This window comes from Equus quagga, chromosome 16 (genome assembly GCF_021613505.1).
Source record: "Equus quagga isolate Etosha38 chromosome 16, UCLA_HA_Equagga_1.0, whole genome shotgun sequence".
NCBI classification, from domain to species: domain Eukaryota; kingdom Metazoa; phylum Chordata; class Mammalia; order Perissodactyla; family Equidae; genus Equus; species Equus quagga.
Genome location: NC_060282.1, coordinates 17,867,329 through 17,879,516, shown reverse-complemented (window position 1 = coordinate 17,879,516; position 12,188 = coordinate 17,867,329). Strand labels below are relative to the sequence as shown.

The 12,188-nt window shown below is 35.7% G+C and overlaps 1 protein-coding gene and 1 long non-coding RNA gene across 2 annotated transcripts in view; one reads left to right on the top strand and one right to left on the bottom strand.

Annotated features, from left to right (window-relative positions):
• Positions 1 to 12,188, top strand: part of LOC124228125 (uncharacterized) — a 50,442-nt gene that overhangs the window by 10,854 nt on the left and 27,400 nt on the right. The gene's annotated exons all lie outside the window — the stretch shown is intronic.
• The window catches only part of ATAD2 (ATPase family AAA domain containing 2), a 66,083-nt gene continuing 56,930 nt past the window's right edge, over positions 3,036 to 12,188 (bottom strand). The window contains exons 23-28 of the mRNA XM_046642427.1: positions 9,965 to 10,087; positions 9,716 to 9,859; positions 7,803 to 8,198; positions 6,113 to 6,246; positions 4,904 to 5,032; positions 3,036 to 4,375 (exon numbers count right to left, since the gene is read on the bottom strand). Of these exons, the coding sequence (XP_046498383.1) occupies positions 4,331 to 4,375; positions 4,904 to 5,032; positions 6,113 to 6,246; positions 7,803 to 8,198; positions 9,716 to 9,859; positions 9,965 to 10,087 (971 nt within the window). The 3' untranslated portion in view covers positions 3,036 to 4,330. The remainder of the gene's footprint in view (positions 4,376 to 4,903; positions 5,033 to 6,112; positions 6,247 to 7,802; positions 8,199 to 9,715; positions 9,860 to 9,964; positions 10,088 to 12,188) is intronic.

Sequence of the window (12,188 nt, the reverse complement as noted above, 5' to 3'; positions counted from 1 at the left end):
AAAAAACGCTCTCGTTTTTCATTTTGCCACTAAAGGAAACATTCACAGGTTCCCAGGATTAGGATGAAGGTATGTTTTAGATGGTCATGTTTCAGTCTACCACGAAAGTTAGGTGCAAAATATGGACTAGGAAGACTATACTGTCTTCTGCCTCTCCAGCATCCCTATATTACCTGAAAATCAAGATGTTTCCAATTGTACCCAACTCATCCCTGAAATTGGCACCTGTTCTCTATCACTGTCAATATCCCCACCGATCCCCTGAGAGTTTATCTTTACAACTCCGGAATTATCTTTAAGGTGCATTGTATTACCAAACAAGGTCTTACTAAGCTTTCCTTTACAAAAACACCTCTGAAGACTTCCTTTTCATTCTCCTTCCTCTAGCCTGTCACTTTTCTAGACCATCCAAGAAAAGCTTTCAAGTCCACTTGATCACGCTACCTGTGTGCTCAAGGACGCACTGTCTTATTTTTCCAGCTTTTACTTCCTATAAACAGCAAGTCCTGAATAAGACCTTCTGAGTCCCTAAGCATCAAAAATATTGTCCCCAACTCTTTATGTATCCTTTCTTGCAGTCCTTTCTCAATAATGGAGATCCACTCGACAACAGCAACTTAAACAAGACAGTTTATTTCTCTTTCAAGTCCAGATACAGTTAAGGGCTTGAACAGCAATCCCCTAAAGTGATCATGAGCAAGGCTCTTTTTCTACTTTTATGAAGTAGGGCTTGCGTTCCATCTTTAAGGTCACCTCATAGTTCAAGATAGCTTCCAGAGTTCCTTGTCATTATATATATACAGCCACTTTATATTTGTATAATATATATTTTACATATTTATATAATATACACATATATATTTCAGGCAGCAGGTACAAGGAAGCACAGAAGGGCAGAGAGGGCTCTCAAAGAGCTTTCCTAGAAATTGTGCTCACTTTCCTTTGTATTTCATTGGCCAGAACTTAGTCACATCTTGCTGCAATGGAAGAAAACATTTTTCAGCAGGAAAATTTTTATTATTTTATGAATTAATTTATTTTTACTTATTTCCAGGACTTTGTTACAAGGAATGAGAGAATGGATATTAGGAGGCAAACTGGCAATCTTTTTCTTAATGTCCTAATATAAAGTGAGTTTTTACGCCCACAGGATCCCTCAGCAAAAAGTAGTTACCTTAAATTCAAGTCCTAACAAAGTCCCTTATGTTACGGAGCACTCTCTCAATTGCAATATTTTGAGCAACAAAGTACTGTGTGTGCATGTGCATGTAGTGAAGACAAGTGAGTCTGAAATAACCTCAACTGATCCCATAGTGCATATTTTACAGGGATCCCTGACAGAATCAGTTAAAAACAAAAAGGCAAAGGGGAGCCTAACTCTCCACTCCTTAAGAGTGGGCTGTGCATAGTAATCTTTCAAAGTGTAACACAAAAAGGGAGGGGAAGGCAATTTTACAATGGACAAACCTGAAACTACTTCTGCAGGTGATCAAGGTCAATCAAGTCATAAATCACATTGATAACATGTAACCTTGATACAATCACTTTACTTTCGTGATCTTTCTCCCAACAATCAAATCATAAGAAAAACAGACAAATCTCAAGAGGGGCATCTTCCAATATACTTGACCAAACACCTCAAAATTGTTGTCATCGAAAACATTCACATCCGTTATTGGATTCTTTTTGTTGTTGAGTTTTAATAGTTCTTTATGATAGTATCTGTACTAGAAGCATGACCGTTTTTAATTTTGATGAAATTGTATTTATCTAGTTTTCCTTTTGTTGTTAGTGTTTATGGTGCCATATTTAAGAAATCATTGCCAAACTCAAGGTCATAAAAATTTGCCCGTTTTTTTCTAAGAATTTTGTAGTTTTAGCTCTTAAATTTAGGTCTTTAGTCCATATAGTGTTAATTTTTGTATATGGTGTGAGGTAGAAGTACAACCTCATTCTTTTGCATGTGGCTGTCTAGTTTTCCAGCATCGTTTGTTGAAGAGACTGTTCTTTCCTTATTGAATGGTCTTGGGCACTACTGTCAAAAATCCATTGACTATAGATATATGGATTTACTTCTGACTCTCAATGCTATTCCATTGATAAGTACGTCTGTCCTTCATGCTAGTACCACAGTTTCATTAACGTAGCTTTGTATAAGTTTTGGAATATGGAAGTATGAGTCTTCTAAAATTTTTTTCAAGCTTGTTTTGGCTCTTTAGGGTCCCTTGCAATTCCATTATGAATTTAGGAAAATTCAAAGGGCCATTGGGATTATGGTAAGTATTGCACTGAGTCTACAGATCGCTTGGGGAATATTGCCATTTTAACAACATTAAGTCCTCCAACCCATGAAGAGAGGATGTCGTTCTATTTATTTAGGTGTTATTGAATTTCTTTCAGCAACATTTTTGTAGTTATCAGTGTACATATCTTGTGCCTCCTTGGTTAAATTTATTCCTAGGTGTTTTATTGTATTAGATGCTACTGTAAATGGAATTGCTTTCTTAATTTCCTTTTTGGATTGTTCATTCCTAGTGTACAGAAATACAACAGATTTTTACGTGTTGATCTTCGATCCTGAAACTTTGCTGAATTTGTTTATTAGCTCTAACAGATTTTTTGTGGATTCTTTAGGATTTTCTACATGTAAGATCATGTCATCTGTGAATAGCGTTTTACTTCATCCTTTCCAATTTGGATGCCTTTTATTTCTTTTTCTTGCCTACTTACAATAGACTGCACTTTTAAGCAAAAAAATGAGAAAAACATTCTAGGTTTACAATTTTAGCATGGTTTTGAAAGTCTACATAGAAATGTAGACATATTACTTCCTACGTCTGTTGACAGTATGTCATGAAAAGGACAGGAAACACATTAGTCTTTGTAGCTAGAGAACATATACCATACAAACATTCCAGTGTGAACAGCATTTTAAATTATGAATAGTAATAAAACAGATTTTTGCACTTGTTTTGCACTGAATTATCTTTAGGACATTTTAAAATAATGAAGAAACAAATAATTTTGAGACGCAATTTTCACCTTTAAAATTTATTACAGAAGCTATACATACAAAATGAAATCCTAGTTACATAAGATGCATCTGGAATAAGTTATAATAAACTTCAATACACATGAGTATATATGTGTGTGTGTGAATTCAGGAATATACACATAGTACTTAAATGTTTCCAGTGACTGACATTGCTTTATGCGTTACATAAGATAGTATCTACTAATTAAGCTATCTGAATTACTGGGTTTTAGAAGGTTTTAAATACAATATCCACATAAATCAATAACAAAAGGCAGCTCAACTTTGAACCTGTATTAGAATCCGGAATCTCTCATATGAGATCATTATTCCCTATTCCTTTGAAACAAGTTTCCAACAGAAGCTATTTTACAAACTAATATTAGAATGTCTCCTAAAAAAAAAAAAAAAAAGAATATGCATGGTGATGAATGGCTTTATTGCTTTAAGAAAGACATATATTTTTGGTATCATTAATACAAAATTTATAATATTTATATTTATATAATTGTATATAGAAGCTATCTATAGAATACAACCTAAGCATAAATTTAGAATGATATAAACATTTTGCAAATATAAAAACTTTAAAAAGCTGTTTAACAAAGTAGTTATTAATACATTTGTTGTGTGTATAATCATAAAAATAACCCAAAAAATATTTAAAACTTCTATTAACCCAAATCAGGATTATAAAAATGTTTATATAAAAAGCATTAATTTTGAACAGTCAAGTACAGAATTGTGGTGCAGCCAGAAGTTGTTCATGTCCTTTTGCAAATCATGACTTGAACATTGGCTTTTAAGTGAATGGGCAGGGGAAGCTAAAGGCAGATCAGAGATGGGCACCAAGGAGGACAAAGACAACAAAAACAATGGCAAAGACACAATGGTTAAGTAAATTTCTAGTCTGGTACAATAAACTATTTTTAGGAAGGATAAAATTAAAAGTGCTTAAAACAGAAAATGTCGATGTCACTAATTACTCGTAAATGCCATAAAACATTAGTTATCAAAATAACTTCATTACGAGTTGGCCACACTTCAACTACTGATATGCCACAGCATTACTCTCACTATGCCTTGTTCAATCCAACTGCCAATATTTATCACTTATCTCTGTAATTTATCTTACATATGTACATAAATACTAGGAAAGTTTAAATATTTTTATTTTTATTTACTATTTTAATCTTTTCCTTAAAGATGCAGGATTTCATCTTGCATCAGTTATGTGGACACGACAAAGGTGGATTAAATAGGAAACGAAGATAAAGAATATTCGATACCATGACATCATGATCTGGAACAACTGAAGTTTTCTACCTCTTGCTCCATTTTCTAGATAAAGGGTAGAAAGGAAAAATAGTAAGTTTCAATATCGAAAAAGCTAAAGAAACATTACTCCATTGCTGTTTTTTTTTTTCCCAGTAAACAACCTTAAGGATATTATTACCCATGTATATATCTGACAGTGAAAATAGAAATTTAGTTCAGTATTTAAGACTATCACATCTATTGATATTGCTGATGGGACTTCATTATTTAAATCCCTTTGAAATGAGTCTGAGATGTGTTCATCTTATGTTAATTTCAAATAGTTATAAGTAAAGACCAATAGGTCTATCTTAAGTCTACCTTAAAAAGGAGCCATACATCTTCATTAATACACACATAAAATAAAGATTTTTCACAGTTTACTGATACTATAGGACCACTTTTTATTAAAGAAACACAAACTAATGAAGTGCTAGATTAAAAAACTATGGAACTCAGTTATACCTAGAAATAATCCATAATCCACATATGAAAAAATGGTCTCTAAAAATTCTTATAAAATCATTTAATTTATTATATAGATTAGTTTACCTGAATAAGTGTTGTTTTGTCATAGTCCCTGCGATGCTGATAAATACACTGGCTGATTACTGCATACAAATTTTCCAACTGAAAAATATTGTACTCTCGACTTTTTTTAATGACAGTCTTCAAAAGATTCTAAAAGAAAACATGAGTGTTTACATACCTAAGAGATAAATTCCCCAAGACGAGATTATTTTAATTTTGAAGATTCTTGGAATTTCTAGCATATAAGCCAGAGAGAGGGCAGACCAAATCATTTGACAAGACACGGCAGCCTCTAATAGCGCCTCTGACATTTAGCCGTTGTTAGCTATCAGTATTCTATCATCCTGGCCTCAGCCCTGGGTAACTCCCATTCTAAAAACTATAGCTGAGCAGGTTGCCAATTTCAATTTCTAGCCATAAATCTCTACGAACTAAAAAATAGTCTCAAATTAGACTAATAGGAAAAAAAGCAGTTTTTGCAAGGTATTTGATGGTACTACAAGTAGATTAACACTAATTCATTATGTAAAACAAAAAGAGATGGTACATTGGGGCTGGCCCCGTGGCCGAGTGGTTAAGTTCGCCTGCTCCGCTGCAGGCGGCCCAGTGTTTCGTTAGTTCGAATCCTGGGCGCGGACATGGCACTGCTCATCAGACCACGCTGAGGCAGCGTCCCACATGCCACAACTAGAAGAACCCACAACGAAGAATACACAACTATGTACCGGGCGGCTTTGGGGAGAAAAAGGAAAAAATAAAATCTTTAAAAAAAAAAAAAAGAGAGATGGTACATAAATGGTGAACTGCCTCACCAGGTCAGGGTTCTTTCTCTTATAAAAAAGATTTTCCATTGCTCAGTGTTTTTCTCACAACTGAAATGACCACACTGGATTTCCGTGATTCTTCAAGTCTGGCCCTAGCAGGCATCATTACATATCACAGTCAACAAAAATATGCCATTATGGTTAATTAAAAACCAACTGAACTGGTCATTAAAACATTGTATGGGATCAATGATGTAGACAAGTATGTTAAAAACTATAATATAAACACACTAGCCATCTCCAACCAGCGCCTTTACAAAAGTTATTCCATACCAAGTTTATCCTTTCATAAAAGATGATTATTTATTGCATGCCAAATTGACACAATGTACTATCACAGCCTCTCTTTTGGTGGGTTATGCTACTAACCTGCACAATGAAAGCATTACAATTTCACTTTACATACTTTTAATCGCTCGTGGTCCACAACAAGCGAGGGGGTAGGCTGAGAAAGAATTGCCAAAGCCTTCTCAACACTGATGAGCTGCTGCTGTTCGACTTGGGAACGTCTAGCTCGAGTCATTCGCAAAACACACATTTCTAGAGTGAAAAAGTACATGACTATTATTTGGTTCACAGACATTATAGTGCCTAAAATAAATATTAGACAGATTAAATAGCAGGATATATTTACTAAGACACAAACACCAATTCTGGCATATTGACTTCACTGTAAGATTAAGATGCTGCCACTTACTGAAAAATTAAGGACATTTGAGAAAGTATTTCTCAAATTGAGAATTTTAGGGGATCCTTCTACTCAGGCATAAGACTCAGAATTTAAAAGCTGGAAGGGACCTCAGTAACCTAGAATAGGAGCTGCAAACTAATACCCTAGGCCAAATCTGGCCTACTGCTATAAATAAAGTTTTATTAGTATACAACCACACCTATTTTACACACACAAGTCAATGTGGATTTTCTGGCACGGTTGAGTAGTTGTGACAGACATGTGGCTAAATATTTACTATCTGGCCCTTTACAGAAAAAGTTTGCCTATCCCTGATCTCTAACAATCTACTCACTGATAGATGAGAAAAATGAGGCCAAGAAGGGGGAAGAGACTTTCCTAAGGCCAACATACCTAGCTGTTGTAAAAACCAGGACAAGAACCCAAATCTCCTGATATGTAAACAACTACCTGTCCCACTAAATAGTGTCCTTTGAAAAAAGATAATGATAAAAGAAAAATAAAACAACTCTGAACCCAAACAAAACATACTAAATTATATAGCTGGAGGACTAACATTTAAAATATCCACACTGGAAAGGCTATTATGTCCTAGTCCATTTTGCTATTACTCACACTAGGACTCATTTCAAGGAAGTCCTTGAAAAAGATTTACCTACAGCATATAAGCCACTGGAAAAAACCAGTCTCTAACTTAGTCAATACTTGTTTTTGACCAAAATAAAGTGATTGTTACCCCTTTTTTTGTTTTGTAAGACTAAATAATGTTTGGCTTTTCCAAAAACCAAACAAATCTACTTCCAAAGGTCCAGGAAGATTCAGACAGACAACAATTCCAAATGAATAACTTTGGGAGCAGGATCACTGAAATAAATGTAAATAATCTTGGACTTAACCCACAACAGGGATAGAGGAATGACAGAGGTAAGTAACAGTTCTACATCACTCAGCAAGCATCACAGGAAACTGCTTATCTTGCTTAAAAATAAGACAGTATCCTGCCAGCTTTTAAAAACTGTACAGCCAAGCACTTAGCTGCATGCTTTAGATAGATTATTTATTCAATCCTCAAAATATCTCATTATCCTGCAACTATCTACCCCAATTTTGCAGATGAGAAAACTGAGGCTGATAGGTCAAGAAGCTTGCCCAGGTCCAAAACTACTAAGCTATGGACTAGGGATTAAAATCCACGTCTGTTGATGCTACAGTTTGCTTTTAACAATAGTGATTTACTAGCTCAATAGTCATTAAGTAAAGATAATGGTATTTTTTCCTAATTAATTAACCCCTGCACTATGAAAGACACGTAAAAAGGAAGAAATTGAGAGGGTAATTAGTTGCTTAAGAACTCTGAGTAAACATCTTTTAAAATCAGTAAGTTGTTTACTTGAGAAAGACTTACCTTTTGCTTCATTTTCATCAGGAGTATCTATTATCTGAGCGCTAGAAGCATCTCCATTGCAAACAATCTTATCTTTCCTCAATTCTGTACATGCTGTAATCTTCCCAGATTCTTCAAGTTCATTCTCAATACTACAATTACTCGAAGTATTATTTCCCAATTCCATTTTGCTTTCAGAGGCATTTTGCTGCTTCTCATTTTCTTCCATTGAAGACTCTCCTGTGTTTCCAGTCTCATTGTGGTCTACACTTGTATCTTGATTTTCCTCTGTATCACTCTCAATTTTGTCACTCACGACATTTTGGCTATCATCTTTTGTCTGTGAAATTCTCCTTCGTTTTTTTATGGTGCCTAAGTACCACTTCGACTTTTTGCGAATTTTTCTCTTCAACTGGGCTTCAAAGAATGTAAAGAAAAAGGATAAAAGAATATTGAACAATTTTCTAAAGTCTAAGTAAGTGCGAAAAAAATAGCTCCTGAGATATGAGGATGGAGAGTTTGAGAAATCACTGTAGTTTTTGTATGGTAGAATATGGAAACAAAAGTAGAGAATACGGTGAGAAGCAGGTAGAGAAGTGGGCAATAACCTGTCATTCTAAGGAGTTGGGATTCTATTTTGAATAATTTTTTAAAAATCTTGAATAGTTTTAAGGAGGGCAATTATGTTATCCGTTTGATGTCTATATTTACAAAGATCACTTTGGCAGTAGTATGAGGAATAAACTGGAGGAAGGGCAAAATTAGAAATGGCCCATACTTGTTGAGTGCTTGTCATATGAGAGGAACTCTTCTAAGCCCTTTATGTGTACTAACTCATTGAAATTTCATTTTAACCTGATCAAGATTACTACTGATAACATCATTTTAGAGAGGAAGAAACTAAGATATATAGAGATTAAATGTTTTTTCTAGACTAGACACAGTATAACCACACAGCAACATGATGTTTGGGAGATTCATCTATACTATTGCAGTACTTGAAGTTTAATCATCCTCACTGTTGTGTAATAATCCCTATTTTTCCATTCTACTGTTGATGGGCATTTGGGTTGCTCCCAGTGTTGGGCTATTATGAATATTGATTCTACGAACATTCTTATATATGTCTTTTCACGAACACAATGTATGCAGTCCTGCTGGGTATATAGCTAGGAATGGATTGTTTTAAGGGAGTCATTTTTCATGTCCTCAATTTCCATATATATACTTGCTTAAAGTTGATTTGACCGAAAGCATTCTGGCAGTGGAAGTCTCTTGCTGGTTTGCCTTTCTAATCCTCCCTTACCCAGCTTCCTTCTCCCAGTTTTACAAAAGAAGGACTTTATTTCAAATCAATTACCCCTGGATGGATAAACCTGCAATACAATAAGGCAAGGTTCCAACCCCAGTAAAATACATACACATGCAGAATTTTAAAAATTGTTTAAAAGCACTGGAGATCTAACAAGGCACTGAGGAATTATGACACCCAAATATGGGGGGAAAAATGAATAGTTGAGAGGCTAAGAAGCTGAGGAGAGTCTGACATTCATGGGGCTTAAAGAGCAAAAATTGGAATTCAGAGCCTGCCAAGGAAAGAAGTCCTCAGGAAAACCCACAGCGTTTGGGTTGGTACCCTGTGGCGATATACCCTAAGAATAATGAGAAACAGAAAATACACCAGGATTCATAGGAAATGAAAATCAGTTTCAAATCAAGTCATCCACAATTAGATGAAGGTGAACCGGGATTGCAAGTGGTACATCATTAGGAATCTGGATTTATTTCAAGAATGCAAAGTTGTCTTAATATTAACAAAATCAATGTAACTTACTACACCAATATAAACAAAGGAAACTGAGGGAAAAAGTAAACAGCATTAGAAGAGAATAAAGTTACAATCCCCTACATAAAAATTACCCAAGCACACTTACCAGGTGTGCTGCAGGCCACAGGAGTACTGGGTGTCTTCAGTTTTTCATTCTGCTCTGGATCTGACCTTTTATCACCAACGGCAGTGGCATTTTGCTTTGGCATCACATGGTAGTAAGATGGGGCATATCTGGAGGAGCTACAACCTTATAAACAGACATGAGATATCAAATCAAATTTCCTGATTTCACAATTACATGACTGATTAAAAGGCAGAAGCATCTTTTTCTCAGGAAAAATCATCTTCCTACCTCTCTTCTTTCTAGATTCCTGAATTTCTTCACACAGCTGCTCAAAGTCTTCATCAAGCTCTTCTTTAATTATTGCATAGGCGGTATCTCTTAAAGCACAGGCTCTATGCCTGATAAGACGATCTGAGAAATGATTAAAGAATACAATTTAAAGTTTCTCCTTTTAATAATTTACCAAAAATACACTCAGCATATTGGGCTAAGAGTGCAGTCATTACAATTCTTTTTTACTTTTACCACGAATAGTAAGTTACTGGAACTGTGTTATTCTGTTTTTGGTGGTATTTAATCTGACGTCTGGACATCTGACTGAATACAGCAGAGTAAACTCAAACAGTTTGATTGCTCTGTCCTATCTAGATCACTTTGAAATACCAAAAAAATATAAGAATCAAACAACAGCAAGACCAGACAACAACACAACAATATAATAACAACAAAAACAGTAAGGAAGGCTATCAGTTCACTAATGTGAACAAGGGATGTGAAAAAAATTTTGGAAGAGATACTGAGGACGGTACAACATTGACAGAAAAACTGAACGACAATGAAAGAGCAACCCTACACAGGAAACACTGGAAAAAATACTAAACTCAGAATACAAGTACTGTAAACTGGGATATGCAGAGGCAGAAAGCAGGTAATAAGCGAATGCAGAATAGCTTGAATGCCTGGATCAGCCCCCTTCACAGGGCAGTAGGTTGCAATATTCACACCCAGGTTATAGCTGACAGCAATAGCTACCATATCAGATGGGATGTTGCAGGGGGCTTCTAACATGGCATCTGGGACTGAAGAAAGGCAGGGCAAATCCAAGCATTGATTTCCGAAGTGTGGCAGCACTGGCATTACCTAAGAACTTCTCAGAAATGCAAACTCTCAGGCCCTACATTTACAGAATCACAAACTGTGGAGACGGGGCCCAGCAATCTGTATTTTAACAAGTCCTTTAGGAGATTCTGATGCCTGCTAAAGTTTGAACACCACTGGTCTAAAGTAATTTTATTTTATTTTATTTTGAGGAAGATTAGCTCTGAGCTAACTACTGCCGGTCCTCCTCTTTTTTGCTGAGGAAGCCTGGCCCTGAGCTAACATGATGCCCATCTTCCTCTACTTTATACGTGGGATGCCTACCACAGCATGGCGTGCCAAGCGGTGCCATGTCCGCACCCAGAATCCAAACCAGCGAACCCCAGGCCGCCGAGAAGTGGAATGTGCGAACTTAACCGCTGCGCCACCGGGCCGGCCCTAAATTAATTTTAGATTGTCACAACGAACAGAAAGAGAAGCAGCAGCAGCATGATTGCAATGAAACAGAAAAAGCCCTCTGCCTCCAGGGCAAATGCTTCCTTCTTTCTACAATTAAGAGGTGTTCCCAGCTTGGTGGCCTGTTTTCCATCGTTTAACTCCAGAACTCTAAATTATCCAGAAAAGCCAGGGAAGGAGGGACAGAGGACTGGGAAGGGAAGAATAGTGGATTTCTCAACTGTTGAAGAAACTCTCAGTAGGTTCCTATGCTAATCAATCTAATTGATAAGTACTACCAATTTACATTCATGCACCACATAACATTTCAGTCAATGACAGATCACACATACAACAGTGGTCCCATAAGATTAGTACCATATAGCCTAGGTGTGTAGTAGGCTATACCAACTGGGTTTGTGTAAGTGCACTCTATGATGTTCAGACAACAATGAAATTGCCTCACAATCCATTTCTTAGAATGTATCTTCATCGTTAAGCGACACATGACTATAAAAACCGAAAGCCAATGTACTGGAGGAGAGAGTTAATGCAGGAAACACAACTATTAAAAAACACATTATCCACTGAAAGAGTTAAGGACACTGCCTCCATAAAACAATAGAAAGCTAGGGAAAAGAAGCACTTGAGAAAGAATGTTTTTTGGAAATGGACAAGTTTATATCAAATATGTAGATATCTGAATATATCATATCATTTAAAAAATCTCTTACTTTATAAATTTTATTAATAGACTGAGTAGGTAAGGGTGGAATGAGTATGTGCATAGAAAAGGTCTGGAAAAATAGCCCCAAACTTAACAGTGTTCATCTTTGGAGAAAGTAAATGGGGGACTTAGTTTTTAAAATATTATTATTACCAAGTATTACACTGCATTACTTTTTTAATAAGAATTATAATGGTCTTAACCAAGAAAATCCTTTCAAACCTATTTTATTACAGAGAAGTGTTTATTTTT